Source organism: Camelina sativa, chromosome 6, assembly GCF_000633955.1.
Source record: "Camelina sativa cultivar DH55 chromosome 6, Cs, whole genome shotgun sequence".
In the NCBI taxonomy this organism is placed as follows: domain Eukaryota; kingdom Viridiplantae; phylum Streptophyta; class Magnoliopsida; order Brassicales; family Brassicaceae; genus Camelina; species Camelina sativa.
In genome coordinates, this window is record NC_025690.1 from 19,332,171 (window position 1) to 19,347,459 (window position 15,289).

At 34.9% G+C, this 15,289-nt stretch overlaps 3 protein-coding genes and 1 pseudogene across 3 annotated transcripts; all 4 read left to right on the forward strand.

Moving 5' to 3' along the window:
- LOC104699252 lies at positions 457–3,505 on the forward strand (annotated as a pseudogene).
- LOC104792336 (putative peroxisomal acyl-coenzyme A oxidase 1.2) lies at positions 3,521–7,012 on the forward strand. The gene is given in 12 exon segments (XM_019246933.1): positions 3,521–3,824; positions 3,916–4,086; positions 4,496–4,705; positions 4,788–4,875; positions 4,956–5,042; positions 5,045–5,117; positions 5,208–5,406; positions 5,516–5,713; positions 5,801–5,932; positions 6,034–6,157; positions 6,245–6,425; positions 6,505–7,012. Coding segments are annotated over 12 exon segments (1,998 nt in total). The 5' UTR covers positions 3,521–3,683; the 3' UTR covers positions 6,899–7,012.
- On the forward strand, positions 8,756–9,823 carry LOC104792338 (ethylene-responsive transcription factor ERF038). The gene has a single exon (XM_010518470.2). It carries the CDS (start codon positions 9,026–9,028, stop codon positions 9,614–9,616), a length of 591 nt encoding a protein of 196 aa, XP_010516772.1. The 5' UTR covers positions 8,756–9,025; the 3' UTR covers positions 9,617–9,823.
- Positions 9,894–10,551, forward strand: LOC104699253 (ethylene-responsive transcription factor ERF038-like). Its single transcript, XM_010414585.2, has one exon. It carries the CDS (start codon positions 9,894–9,896, stop codon positions 10,344–10,346), a length of 453 nt encoding a protein of 150 aa, XP_010412887.1. The 3' UTR covers positions 10,347–10,551.

A 15,289-nucleotide genomic window follows, 5' to 3' on the forward strand; every position in this document is an offset into this window, starting at 1 on the left:
ATCTTTTACTTGACCTTCGTCCGAAAAACCTTAACACTTAACGTTCAATCCTATAGACTATAGTGTCATGAGTGCAATCTAATTAACCCGAAACTTTTTGCAAAAACCTTAAATCATTGTGATCCTAACATTCTTTAGAACTAAAAAAAAATGAATGTACATCTTTTTTAAGGGAAAAAGATTACCCCTCGACTAAACAATGTATAATGGAGTTGAATTTTTTTTTTTTTTTACCACAAATGAAGTATTTATATTCTAGTGATTTTCAAATTAACAAGAATAAAAAACTCAAAACTTCAAAAGTAGTTGAGCAATTAATTATCAACTGCGCACGAGAGTAGTAAAGTCGGTAAATAATGACAATATGATGATGTGTAGATGACCTAAATCCTAATCACTTATTACATCACTTTGTATTATCTCTCCTCCTCTGTTTCTACTACAATAAATACTAAAGATAGAAAAAAATCCTCTCTTTCCTTAATTTTTTTCTTTCTCTCTAACCGATTCTCTCCTATTGAATCGCCGTAACTAGTGCAGCTTTTCTACTTGTGTCTTAAAGAAAACAAAAAACAAACATTGGCTTCTCTCTTTTGAATCTGACAAGTGACAACAGAGAGATAACAATGGATGGAGGAGTTGATCACCTCGCCGACGAGAGGAACAAAGCAGAGTTCCACGTCGACGATATGAAGCTCGTCTGGGCCGGTTCCCGCCACTCTTTCGATGTTTCAAATCGTGTTTCCCGCCTCGTCGCCGCTGATCCGGTGAGTGACCTTCTTCTCTCTACCTACCTTCCTTCATAATTTTCTCTGTTTTTTAACTCCCGGTGTGAATTTTTTGCATCTTTCTTTTAAGGTCTTTGAGAAAAGCAACAGAGCTGTAATGAATAGGAAAGAGTTGTTCAAGAACACGTTGAGAAAAAGCGTTCACGCTTGGAAGATGATCAACGAGCTTCGTCTTTCTGATGAGGAAGCGATCAAACTGAGGTCTTTCATGGATCAACCAGGCTTCATGGATCTCCATTGGGTAATAATACACACAAAATTTTCTTTTGTGATTTTGGCCTTGTTCGTTTATTCATTTGGATGGACCATCTGAATGAATCATTCAGGTGTTGTTCGTTTTTGTAAAAAAAAAGAGCATCATCCAGAATTATTCACATAGATCATCTGAATGGGTTTTAAACTCATTTGGATGATTATAGTTGGACCATTTGGATGAAGATGGTTCATAAAAAAATAACAGGAGAATTATCGATTGACCATCCAAATGAACTATTTTTTTATCTTGTTTGTTGGATCATTTGCCATTGAAATGAATTATTTAGATGTATCATTTAAATAGATCATTTAGATGGAAATGCTAAATGATGAAAAGAACATGGCCTTCTTAGAATATTGATGTTGAATGGGTTTTGGTTGGGGTTGATATATAGGGAATGTTTGTGCCTGCTATTAAAGGACAAGGCACAGAGGAACAACACAAAAAGTGGTTGTCTTTAGCTAATAAGATGCATATAATTGGATGTTATGCTCAAACTGAGCTTGGTCATGGCTCTAACGTTCAAGGCCTTGAGACAACCGTCACTTTTGATCCAAAGACCGATCAGTTTATCATTCACAGTCCAACTCAGACATCATCCAAAGTGAGAGAAGAACAAGTATATGTGTTTGATCTTTGAGATTTTTATGTTTTGTGTCTTAGTTTTGTTTTGTTTGGTAATATAGTGGTGGCTTGGTGGCTTAGGAAAAGTTTCTACTCATGTTGTGGTTTATGCTCGTCTCATAACGAATGGCAAAGACCATGGTGTTCATGGTAAGCACCAAGACGATTTAATTATTGCTCTTTTTTTTTTCAGTCATCAGTATTGATTGACTAGTCTTTCTCCTTTTCAGGATTCATTGTGCAACTAAGAAGTTTGGATGATCATACTCCTCTTCCGGGTATAACCATCGGTGATATTGGAATGAAGTTTGGAAACGGGCATATAACTCAATGGACAATGGTTTTCTTATGTTTGATCATTTTCGCATTCCTAGAGATCAAATGTTCATGAGGTCCACCCTCTCTCTTTGGCCTCATGTGGATAAGCATTTCACCTATATATCCCTAAATAAATGGTTATGCATTTTTCTTCTTATATATAGACTGTCAAAAGTTACAAGAGAAGGAAAATATGTAGCATCAGATGTTCCAAGGCAATTGGTGTATGGTACTATGGTGTATGTAAGACAGTTTATTGTGTCAAATGCTTCCACTGCGCTGGCTTGGGCTGTCTGCATTGCTACTAGGTACAGTGCAGTTCGAAGGCAGTTTGGTTCACAGAACGGTGGAATTGAAACACAGGTACCCTCTATAAATCTCACTATATACATAATAACCATGGTGCAAAAATGTATTTGGATTCTTAACTAGAGTTAAAGAAACTACTTATTGATTTTGTTATAAATGGCAGGTGATTGATTATAAAACTCAGCAGAACAGATTGTTTCCTCTGCTAGCATATGCATATGCATTTCGGTTTGTAGGGGAGTGGCTGAAATGGCTCTACACTGATGTAACACAAAGACTAGAGGCCAGTGATTTTGCAACATTGCCTGAAGCTCATGCATGCACTGCAGGATTAAAGTCAATGACTACCTCAGCCACCTCAGTATGCTGATTTCATTTCCAAGCTAAACTTATTAAAATAAGTTACAAATGATCAGCTAACTTGGGTTTTTTTTTTGGTTGGTTAAAGGATGGTATTGAAGAATGTCGTAAGTTATGTGGTGGACATGGATATTTGTGGTGTAGTGGCCTTCCTGAGTTGTTTGTTGTATATGTTCCTGCTTGCACATACGAAGGAGACAATGTTGTGTTGCAATTACAGGTGGTCTTCTAGAATAACACTTGAGTCATTTCAAAACCCTAACTATTTATATTGGCATATTACATTGTACTAATATTTGTTATGTTTCAATGAGTCTTCAGGTTGCTAGATTTCTGATGAAGACAGTTTCTGATGAAGACAGTTCTGGAAAGGTTCCTTCAGGGACAACTGCTTATATGGGCAGAGCAAAACACCTTTTGCAATGCAGTTCCGGTGTTCAAAAAGGTGATTTTTTCAAGGATATTACCATAAAAATTATATATATTCTTAATCTTGATTTGTTTCTGAATTAAATTTTTGCTGAACATGCAGCTAAAGATTGGTTAAACCCTGATATGGTGATGGAAGCTTTTGAAGCAAGGGCTTTGAGAATGGTTGTTACATGTGCTAACAATCTAAGCATGTTTGAGAATCAAGAACAAGGATTCTCAGAACTCTTGGCTGATCTTGTTGAGGCTGCTATTGCTCATTGCCAGTTGATTGTCGTCTCTAAGTAAATAAGCTTCTCTCACCAAATTTTACAAACTTATCAAAACGGACTAAAATTTATATTTGTACTTGAACATTCACAGGTTTATAGCCAAAGTANCACTTTGTATTATCTCTCCTCCTCTGTTTCTACTACAATAAATACTAAAGATAGAAAAAAATCCTCTCTTTCCTTAATTTTTTTCTTTCTCTCTAACCGATTCTCTCCTATTGAATCGCCGTAACTAGTGCAGCTTTTCTACTTGTGTCTTAAAGAAAACAAAAAACAAACATTGGCTTCTCTCTTTTGAATCTGACAAGTGACAACAGAGAGATAACAATGGATGGAGGAGTTGATCACCTCGCCGACGAGAGGAACAAAGCAGAGTTCCACGTCGACGATATGAAGCTCGTCTGGGCCGGTTCCCGCCACTCTTTCGATGTTTCAAATCGTGTTTCCCGCCTCGTCGCCGCTGATCCGGTGAGTGACCTTCTTCTCTCTACCTACCTTCCTTCATAATTTTCTCTGTTTTTTAACTCCCGGTGTGAATTTTTTGCATCTTTCTTTTAAGGTCTTTGAGAAAAGCAACAGAGCTGTAATGAATAGGAAAGAGTTGTTCAAGAACACGTTGAGAAAAAGCGTTCACGCTTGGAAGATGATCAACGAGCTTCGTCTTTCTGATGAGGAAGCGATCAAACTGAGGTCTTTCATGGATCAACCAGGCTTCATGGATCTCCATTGGGTAATAATACACACAAAATTTTCTTTTGTGATTTTGGCCTTGTTCGTTTATTCATTTGGATGGACCATCTGAATGAATCATTCAGGTGTTGTTCGTTTTTGTAAAAAAAAAGAGCATCATCCAGAATTATTCACATAGATCATCTGAATGGGTTTTAAACTCATTTGGATGATTATAGTTGGACCATTTGGATGAAGATGGTTCATAAAAAAATAACAGGAGAATTATCGATTGACCATCCAAATGAACTATTTTTTTATCTTGTTTGTTGGATCATTTGCCATTGAAATGAATTATTTAGATGTATCATTTAAATAGATCATTTAGATGGAAATGCTAAATGATGAAAAGAACATGGCCTTCTTAGAATATTGATGTTGAATGGGTTTTGGTTGGGGTTGATATATAGGGAATGTTTGTGCCTGCTATTAAAGGACAAGGCACAGAGGAACAACACAAAAAGTGGTTGTCTTTAGCTAATAAGATGCATATAATTGGATGTTATGCTCAAACTGAGCTTGGTCATGGCTCTAACGTTCAAGGCCTTGAGACAACCGTCACTTTTGATCCAAAGACCGATCAGTTTATCATTCACAGTCCAACTCAGACATCATCCAAAGTGAGAGAAGAACAAGTATATGTGTTTGATCTTTGAGATTTTTATGTTTTGTGTCTTAGTTTTGTTTTGTTTGGTAATATAGTGGTGGCTTGGTGGCTTAGGAAAAGTTTCTACTCATGTTGTGGTTTATGCTCGTCTCATAACGAATGGCAAAGACCATGGTGTTCATGGTAAGCACCAAGACGATTTAATTATTGCTCTTTTTTTTTTCAGTCATCAGTATTGATTGACTAGTCTTTCTCCTTTTCAGGATTCATTGTGCAACTAAGAAGTTTGGATGATCATACTCCTCTTCCGGGTATAACCATCGGTGATATTGGAATGAAGTTTGGAAACGGGCATATAACTCAATGGACAATGGTTTTCTTATGTTTGATCATTTTCGCATTCCTAGAGATCAAATGTTCATGAGGTCCACCCTCTCTCTTTGGCCTCATGTGGATAAGCATTTCACCTATATATCCCTAAATAAATGGTTATGCATTTTTCTTCTTATATATAGACTGTCAAAAGTTACAAGAGAAGGAAAATATGTAGCATCAGATGTTCCAAGGCAATTGGTGTATGGTACTATGGTGTATGTAAGACAGTTTATTGTGTCAAATGCTTCCACTGCGCTGGCTTGGGCTGTCTGCATTGCTACTAGGTACAGTGCAGTTCGAAGGCAGTTTGGTTCACAGAACGGTGGAATTGAAACACAGGTACCCTCTATAAATCTCACTATATACATAATAACCATGGTGCAAAAATGTATTTGGATTCTTAACTAGAGTTAAAGAAACTACTTATTGATTTTGTTATAAATGGCAGGTGATTGATTATAAAACTCAGCAGAACAGATTGTTTCCTCTGCTAGCATATGCATATGCATTTCGGTTTGTAGGGGAGTGGCTGAAATGGCTCTACACTGATGTAACACAAAGACTAGAGGCCAGTGATTTTGCAACATTGCCTGAAGCTCATGCATGCACTGCAGGATTAAAGTCAATGACTACCTCAGCCACCTCAGTATGCTGATTTCATTTCCAAGCTAAACTTATTAAAATAAGTTACAAATGATCAGCTAACTTGGGTTTTTTTTTTGGTTGGTTAAAGGATGGTATTGAAGAATGTCGTAAGTTATGTGGTGGACATGGATATTTGTGGTGTAGTGGCCTTCCTGAGTTGTTTGTTGTATATGTTCCTGCTTGCACATACGAAGGAGACAATGTTGTGTTGCAATTACAGGTGGTCTTCTAGAATAACACTTGAGTCATTTCAAAACCCTAACTATTTATATTGGCATATTACATTGTACTAATATTTGTTATGTTTCAATGAGTCTTCAGGTTGCTAGATTTCTGATGAAGACAGTTTCTGATGAAGACAGTTCTGGAAAGGTTCCTTCAGGGACAACTGCTTATATGGGCAGAGCAAAACACCTTTTGCAATGCAGTTCCGGTGTTCAAAAAGGTGATTTTTTCAAGGATATTACCATAAAAATTATATATATTCTTAATCTTGATTTGTTTCTGAATTAAATTTTTGCTGAACATGCAGCTAAAGATTGGTTAAACCCTGATATGGTGATGGAAGCTTTTGAAGCAAGGGCTTTGAGAATGGTTGTTACATGTGCTAACAATCTAAGCATGTTTGAGAATCAAGAACAAGGATTCTCAGAACTCTTGGCTGATCTTGTTGAGGCTGCTATTGCTCATTGCCAGTTGATTGTCGTCTCTAAGTAAATAAGCTTCTCTCACCAAATTTTACAAACTTATCAAAACGGACTAAAATTTATATTTGTACTTGAACATTCACAGGTTTATAGCCAAAGTAGAGGGAAAGATTGAAGGAAAAGGAGTGAAGAAACAACTCAAGAACTTGTGCTACATCTACGCACTCTATCTTCTTCACAAACACCTTGGTGATTTCCTCAGAACAAAGTCTGTTACTCCCGAACAAGCTGCACTCGCGAACGACCAGCTTCGGTCACTCTACTCCCAGCTGCGACCAAACGCAGTAGCCTTAGTGGATGCCTTTGACTACACGGACCACTATCTAGGCTCTGTGCTGGGACGCTACGACGGAAACGTTTACTCAAAGCTGTTTGAGGAAGCACTGAAGGATCCACTCAATGATTCGGTGGTTCCTGATGGCTACCGTGAATACATCCGACCGTTGATTAAGCAAGACTTCCGCTCTGCCAAACTCTAACTCCTTTGTGCGCCTAAAAAAGGACAACATTATTTTGATCATTTCATATGTTTAATTCACCTTTGTTAACAATTACTACGACTAAGTTTGACAAATGAAATAAATCTTTGGATATCAGAAACTCGTGGTATGTTAAGTTGTCTCTTCAAGTATAAAGGCTCATCGCATATCTGATTTAACGATCATAGTAATGAAGTTTATGTGTTGCCTTTTGCCTTGCTAATCAATTGGCATTTTTCGATCCATAAAGTTGCGTAGCGTTTTTAGTTATTAATTGAGCAATTAAATAACCGAATTAGTTAGTTGAATATATGTATTTATCATCATATCGCATATATAATTTGTGGTTGTACTATTTCAATAGCCAACTGTTGTCTTCTATTCTATATATCTAAATCCTCCAACATTGAAAAAAAAACAATTCTAATAATACTACAACAATCGTATTTAAAAATTTGTTAGTTGGTTAGTAGTAGTGAAAGTAGTTAAGACACCCTCGTTAAATTAGTTTTGACAGCTTATGTCTTTAATCTTGTTTAACCCAAGAGACGTAATTAAAGACGAAAACCAAGTTTGACTGACTCTTTCGGTATACGCATGCATATTTACACATGTATGCTTCTATATGTATGTACGAACCTATGAGATTTGTCTTTGTAACATCGTCAAGACGTCAACTGTCTTTGATTGTTATTTTGTATGTACCTTAAGCTTGTACCAACGTGTACTAATGCGGTTTCTTACATGTGCGTCTATATGATCAATGTTGTATTCAAATTGTTCACTTCTTAATAACACAATTTTTTCAATTCTTAATAGTACATTTGTAGACCTAACTTACTATACTCCTTTTCTGTATATACTAGATACGTACAACAGCTTCAGTAAGATTTATCCAAATGGCGACCTTTTTATCATTTGCGAATCAACACAAACATATTTTTGGCTTTTATTTGCCTTCTTTGCTTACCAACAGATCCGTGATAGGTAAATCTACTTTTTGAAACTCTAATCGTTTTCGATGCTCTTTATTTTTATTTTATTTTCTCGTTGTGTGCATCAGTGGAAACCCTCCTTCATTCACTAGATAAAAAGTAGGTAGCTAAAAGAGAACACTTCAGTAATACTTAAGCTATGTATTCACTATTATACTATAGTCAACACCATCAGTGTATGTATAAAAGAACGACTCGACTGTAGAAACTCGACAAAATCGAATAAAGGTTTACCCCAAATATGGATATGGATGCTTTGTAATTAATATTGAGCGAGTCAATTAGACTCATAAAACGAGGATAAATGGGTTTTCTTCTTTTAAATCCATTAATTTGGTGGTGCCCAATAAATGTAAAACGCCGAGCTGTGAGGGTAATGGAATCACCAAAAAATGATGGCTGAATTCACCCTTCTCAGTGTAATTAACTTCTAATGCTAGGATTTATCTTGATTTGTATCAGTATGCTATACAATTTTTTTTAATGAAGATGGTTATACACATTGATTTCTCCACATTTAAAGAAAGATTGTGTATATATGATCTGTCTAAATACATAAAACTTGTACCCAGTGCACGCATCGAATTTAATAAATTAAATTTCATTTCATGGTAGTTTTACCATATGATTTTTTTATGTATTCTCTCCGTATGATCATCCTTTTTTATCGTCTCTCTTTCGTATTGTTGTCTATTGTTTTTACCGTTACGTGTGACCAATTGGGTTCTACCACCTATATTAAAATATCTCCACGCATATGATATTATAAACTTTATATACGAGAAAGAGATACGATTATTTTTTATCATTTTCTTTTTGGCGAACCGAGACCGAGAGAGAGTACAATACAAACATTGGAAACCCATATGGGCTATATATGGTATGGTACGTATTAAATACTAACACATATATTTTAGGTATAGCATACAAAAGAAAGTCCGCATTCTAATTTTTGGATGTATATAATAACAACACACCGACCTCTTCCTTCCTCAATCCTCTTTTCTAACTCTTCACACTAAAAACCCAAACACACACACACAGAAACCAAATTTATATTTTCTTTTTTTTTCTCTCTCTCTCAAAATCTTCCCACCAAATCAAAGTCTTCCTCTATACAAATTCCAAGAAAATGGAACGTGACGACGACTGCCGGAGATTTCAAGATTCACCGGCGCAGAAGACGGAGAGAAGAGTGAAAAATTATCCAAAAAAGAAAAGATCAGTCAAAGATGATGAAAAAGTTGTTGTTTCAAAGCATCCAACGTTTCGAGGTGTCAGAATGAGACAATGGGGGAAATGGGTTTCTGAAATCAGAGAGCCAAAGAAGAAATCAAGAATCTGGCTCGGCACTTTCTCCACGGCGGAGATGGCGGCGCGTGCTCACGACGTTGCTGCTTTAGCCATCAAAGGCGGTTCTGCTCATCTCAACTTCCCAGAGCTCGCTTACCACCTCCCTAGACCAGCTAGTGCCGACCCTAAAGACATCCAAGCCGCCGCCGCAGCAGCTGCAGCCGCAGTAGCCATTGACATGGAAGTAGAGACGTCTTCACCGTCTCCGTCTCCCACTGTCACCGAAACGTCATCTCCGGGTACGACTGCGATATCTGACGACGCGTTCTCCGATCTTCCTGATCTCTTGCTCGACGTGAACCACAAAATCGACGGCTTCTGGGAATCTTTTCCCGACGACGAAGAACCCTTCCTCTCTCAAAGTTACTAGGAAACTCAAAAACGGTGTCGTTTCATTGTATGTATTTTTGCCGTGTGAAAAAAATTTTGACGTTGAAAATATCACCCGGATAATCCAAATTGTATTGACAAAGAAAAAGGAAAAAAAAAAAATCCAAAATTGTATGATTGATTAATCGTTTTAAGATATTCTTCAAAGTGTGAAAATGTGTGATATAAGTAAAAAACGTTACTATTTGTTTTTCTGTCGAAAAAAAAATATAGTATATATGAACGTTCAGTGAGTCAGTGACAATTGACAAAGTCCCATGTTTGTTTCTAGCCCTGTTTCCCCCCCCCCCCCCCCCCCCCCCCCNGAGCCAAAGAAGAAATCAAGAATCTGGCTCGGCACTTTCTCCACGGCGGAGATGGCGGCGCGTGCTCACGACGTTGCTGCTTTAGCCATCAAAGGCGGTTCTGCCCATCTCAACTTCCCGGAGCTCGCTTACCAACTACCTAGACCAGCTAGTGCTGACCCTAAAGACATCCAAGCCGCAGCCGCAGCAGCTGCAGCCGCGGTAGCCATTGACATGGAAGTAGAGACGTCTTCACCGTCGCCGTCTCCCACTGTCACCGAAACGTCATCTCCGGGTATGACTGCGATATCTGACGACGCGTTCTCCGATCTTCCTGATCTCTTGCTCGACGTGAACCACAAAATCGACGGCTTCTGGGAATCGTTTCCCGACGACGAAGAACCCTTCCTCTCTCAAAGTTACTAGGAAACTCAAAAACGGTGTCGTTTCATTGTATGTATTTTTGTCGTGTGAAAAAATTTTGACGTTGAAAAAATCACCCCGGATAATCCAAATTGTATTGACAAAGAAAAAGGGAAAAAAAAAATCCAAAATTGTATGATTGATTAATCGTTTTAAGATATTCTCAAAGTGTGAAAATGTGTGATATAAGTAAAAAACGTTACTATTTGTTTTCTGTCAAAAAAAAATGAACCAGTGAGTCAGTGACAATTGACAAAGTCCCATGTTTGTTTCTAGCCCTGTTTTTTTCCCCTACAGATTTATGTTTCTGACCACTACATTTACTTTTAGGTCTGACACAGATATTTATTACTATATTTTCTCCAATAAAGCTGGCATATAATAATAGGATTATATAGATATATCTTTTTTCTTTCTCTGTAACGTTAATGTATATGTTATTTTATCTTAGATATAAAAATATAAGGTCGAGCATTTTATGTAACAAACAACCTCGGCTCGACCAAGTTCCCTTTTTCTTTATTCATGATATGGCCTCAGATTTTTGTATTAGAGAAGATACAATAATATGAGAGAAGAAGAAAGTAATAAAAAGGGTGAGGAATAGCACGAGAGACAAATTTTATTTAAGTTTTCGGTTGAAATTTGTGTGTATATTTTGGTTCTGTTGTTGTCCAGTTTCCTAATTTATGGCTACTCTCCTTTTTGCCGTGAGCTTATTGGCCCTTATAAAGTTGGGAAATGAAAAGACCCGTTGGCCCATTTTATTTAATGAGTGTGCTGTATTTAATGTGTTTTTTGTTGGGACTGATTTTCAATTTTTTCATTGATATGCTATTTTTTTGTTGTTTCTATTTGTCTCTTCCTAAAAAAAAAAAAAAAAAATGGAGGATTTTGGACCAGTTAAAAAGAGAGTAATTTTCATATATATGAAAAACTAGGTGTGTTGTTATTTATGGTGAGAATAGAAATCAATCATAGTTGTTTTTTCAAAAACCTACAGGTTAAAACATTTGAGCCATTTTGACTATTGTTTGTTGTTAGGTAGGTTTCTATTAAGCCACAACAAAAAGTTCTATAAATATTTTTTTCTTCATTTCATGGAAATTATGTTTTATTTGAAAACAGATTGATACATTATAAGTATCTTTTTGTTTTTTGTTTTGAACATATATCAAAAAGAAAATAATGATTTAACTTTACAAATTATCATAACCCAACAATTATATCCCAACATCTGATAATATCCACATAACAAGCGATCGTTAGATTGGTCTAAGTTGGAAAAACCTTACAAAGAAAAAGAAGGATGGGTTTAAGAATTTGCTTTAATGTTATTAAACATTATTAATGATGCTTTATGGGCAAAACAAGCGATGAATTGTATATAACTCTTTCAGTCTTTCTTACAGTAATGGAGGGCAATAATTCTTCAGATGGATGACGACTAATTCCTTTGGCAGGTCAAAATCTCTTACGCAAAGGTGTAAGAAATTTCTTAGGACTTCTATCTTTTAGTGGGAAGTTCTCTCTAGCTGCCATATTGTCCACAAGCCGCAAAGAGATCTGAAAGTGATCTCTCTACAATTAGATATGATCACTCTGATGAATTGATCTCGTTAAAAGCATACCACAATCCACAATATCACTTTAAATTATTTTTCCAAATCATTTCATAATTGGATCAATTGGGCTGGCATTAACTAAATTAAAAGATGGTTTTAATAACATTGTTGATATTGAGATAGTAGACAAGATAGAAAAATCGTTTCCAATGCAACCATATTGCATATATATCTTTACTTCGCTTTGGAATGGGTTTCATAACCATATATAATTGACTCAATGTCTTCTTCGTAATATAGTTCCTAGTTGGAGTAGAATACCATCTTTTCAGTCTACATGCAATATGGACCACTTTGGACTTGGAAGTGTTTCATCAAGATAAAATTCATAAAGTTATCATCAAGTATTTGTACACAGATTTGAAACTAAACACACAGACGCACACACTATATATATTACACACATATATATATATATATATATATAACTTTTGTTATAATTAACCTTATGTGTTTATTTTCTAAAGTATAATCAAAATGCTAAAAAAAAAATTATTTGGAAACTTTCTACATTATGATATTGTGGAAAAGAAGAAATGCTTATTTTCTTATATTGTCCCTATATATAGGAGGGGCTACATACGTGCCTATGTGTTTAAATGTGAGCCGTTTATGTTGCATCGACATCATGGGGCCAAATCAACATCATCGTCAAATAATGGGTATACAGTGTTTAAGAAGATTATTGAAGTTCCATTCTACTTTTTTAAAAATATATATATTGACTAGGCCATTAACTGTGTAAAATTTTAATAACATTAGGATTAGGATTGTAATATATTTTTACTATTGTCAGTTATATCCTGTGTTTTAAAAATCCTCGCCTAACACCGATTACGCCTTACAAAATTGTTAGGCCCACCCTTTCCATCTCGATTAATGACTAATTACCGCCTAACATTAATTATTTAATTATACCTGTCTAATTTGATTATAACTCGTCTAATCCGATTAGTTTCCGCTTAATTTTGTATATAATGATTATTTTTAGAGCCAAATATAAATCAAATATGTATTTTTTTGTTATTTAGACATTTAAATTAAGAGTTTAGGATGTTTTACAATAAACAGAATTATACATATATTTAATGCTATATATTTTTATTTTATTAGTAATTTAATAAAATAATCATAAAACTAGTCCTCGATTAATACCCGTTTAATCTCCGATTTTCTCGCTAGGCGCTAGGCCCACCCCGACCGCCCGACTAGCGCCTAGCGATTTCTAAAACAGGGGTTATACCAATATTTATTAAAATCAAAACTATAAATGGTTATAGAGTTCTTGACAAACTATGCAATGACCATGTCTATATAACTATATTGACATGTAATTTTATGGTTTGTGATAATGTTCTTATCATGTCTCTAGTCCGGTTTAAATAAGAGTGTTTCATACTGTTAAAAATAAATATATGTTTGTTCTATAATTTTAACAGACAAATTAAAAAATAATTTATTTATTTTGAATTTTCAAAAATATTTTTTTTTATCTACCTAAACATATCACTAAAATGAAACAAGTACAGACAAAATTCACAAAACATCACATAATACTTCATTAAGATAGAGAGGGAGTAAAATTTCTATTGAAAATGAAGTATATAAGTAGATTTCATATACTAACAAAATTATAAGTATTGTAATGATTATGAAATTAAATAATTATGCATTGAGTTAAATAGTGATTGCATAAATCTGTCATAGGTATGGCACTCCACCTCTTCTTTAGTTGGTGGTACTCATCAAAGGTGTGGTCCTCTTTTTTCACTCACCCTGACCTCTCTCCTCATACATTGTTCGAGGATCATTTGCGTTAGATCGGCATCTAAAATTAGCAAACTCATGGCAATATGCACACTATAGATTTACATGTTATTGTCTTTGGAGAGAAAAGAATTCTAGTATCCCCTCTTGTAGCACAAAATCAGCTCATGTTGTTATCAAGGAAACTACCCTCATATTCATCTAATTTGAATACTTTGTCTTATCGTTTCTTTGATCACCCTCCTATTTTTAATGGAAACTTTCAAAGGATTCTTAAAAAAAGAGAAAATAAAAAAAATTCTCTCACAAATAGAATTTTGTGCTTGTATATATTAATCTAAATTTACTAGAAAGAAAAACCTGTCGTGTCGTATTTTTACTTTATTTTGTGGATGAATATGTGATTAAACATGTTGATGTGATATATCCGACGGTGACATATACAAAGCCGGAGAATCCTAGGTGACTAGATCCTCACACTTCAATTTCCAAAACTAGATTATTTTCATCTTTCCGTTTTCGACCAGATCATTATATTCTTCAACTCAACCTGCCCTCATAAATAAATAAGTGTTCATCTTTATTTTTTTCCTAATCTTATAAATAAATAAAAATGCATTTACTGGAAACATTATTCTTATCTTCTCGTAATACTGTAGAATGATAAATGATTTCAAAAGGTAATTCACAATCAAATGCTTTAAAAATTGGACTGGAAGCGTTCACGTAAGCTAATTAGATGCTATAGGTTGAATTTGATTTGATCTGTTCCGCGTGAGTCTTGACTCTTTTTTTTTGTTCTACTCCCTCTGTTTCATAGTATATGATGTTTTAGAGGTTTTTCTTATTTCATAATATAAGATGTTTTCAATATTTGAGGCAACTTTTAGATTACTTTTATATTTTCTTATTATTTATTTTATTCAGTCTTGTTTTTGATTAGTTAAATTTTTTAAAAATAAACATTTCTTATTATGCGTGCTTTAGCTAAAACATTTTATATTTTAAAACTGAAGAAGTATAATTTAATGATAAACAAGTAAGTAATAGACAAGCATTTAGATGTTTTGAGACATGTATGTAATTCCACAAATTAATCATTTTACAAAAAAGCTTTGAAAGGCCTCCAATCTCTTTGTTAAAAGTTAAAACTACATTCATTTTTAAACCACCTAAACACTACAAAGTAATTAAAATAATGTTAAGAATAAAAACAAAGAAAAACTCTCAATATAGAGCGTTTAGCAACAAACGCTCTCTATATAGGTGTAATCCGAGTCTTGATATGAAATTTTTTTATCCTCGTGTGATTCGTGAAGAATTCACATCAGTCGCCAAAGGAAGTTAAGTCACTAGCTAGGCTTAATTCACACGGTTCAATAATATATTGGTTACTAGAACTTGAGCGAAAAATAGAAAATAAAAAACCACTAACAGCTATAAGGATATCGTCAGACGTCTAACGTAATCATTAGTTTGAAACTTCAGAGGTACGCAAGAACAAATTGGAGTGAAGATGTTGTCCTTAGAATTGTTTCTTCTTACAGTAAAAAA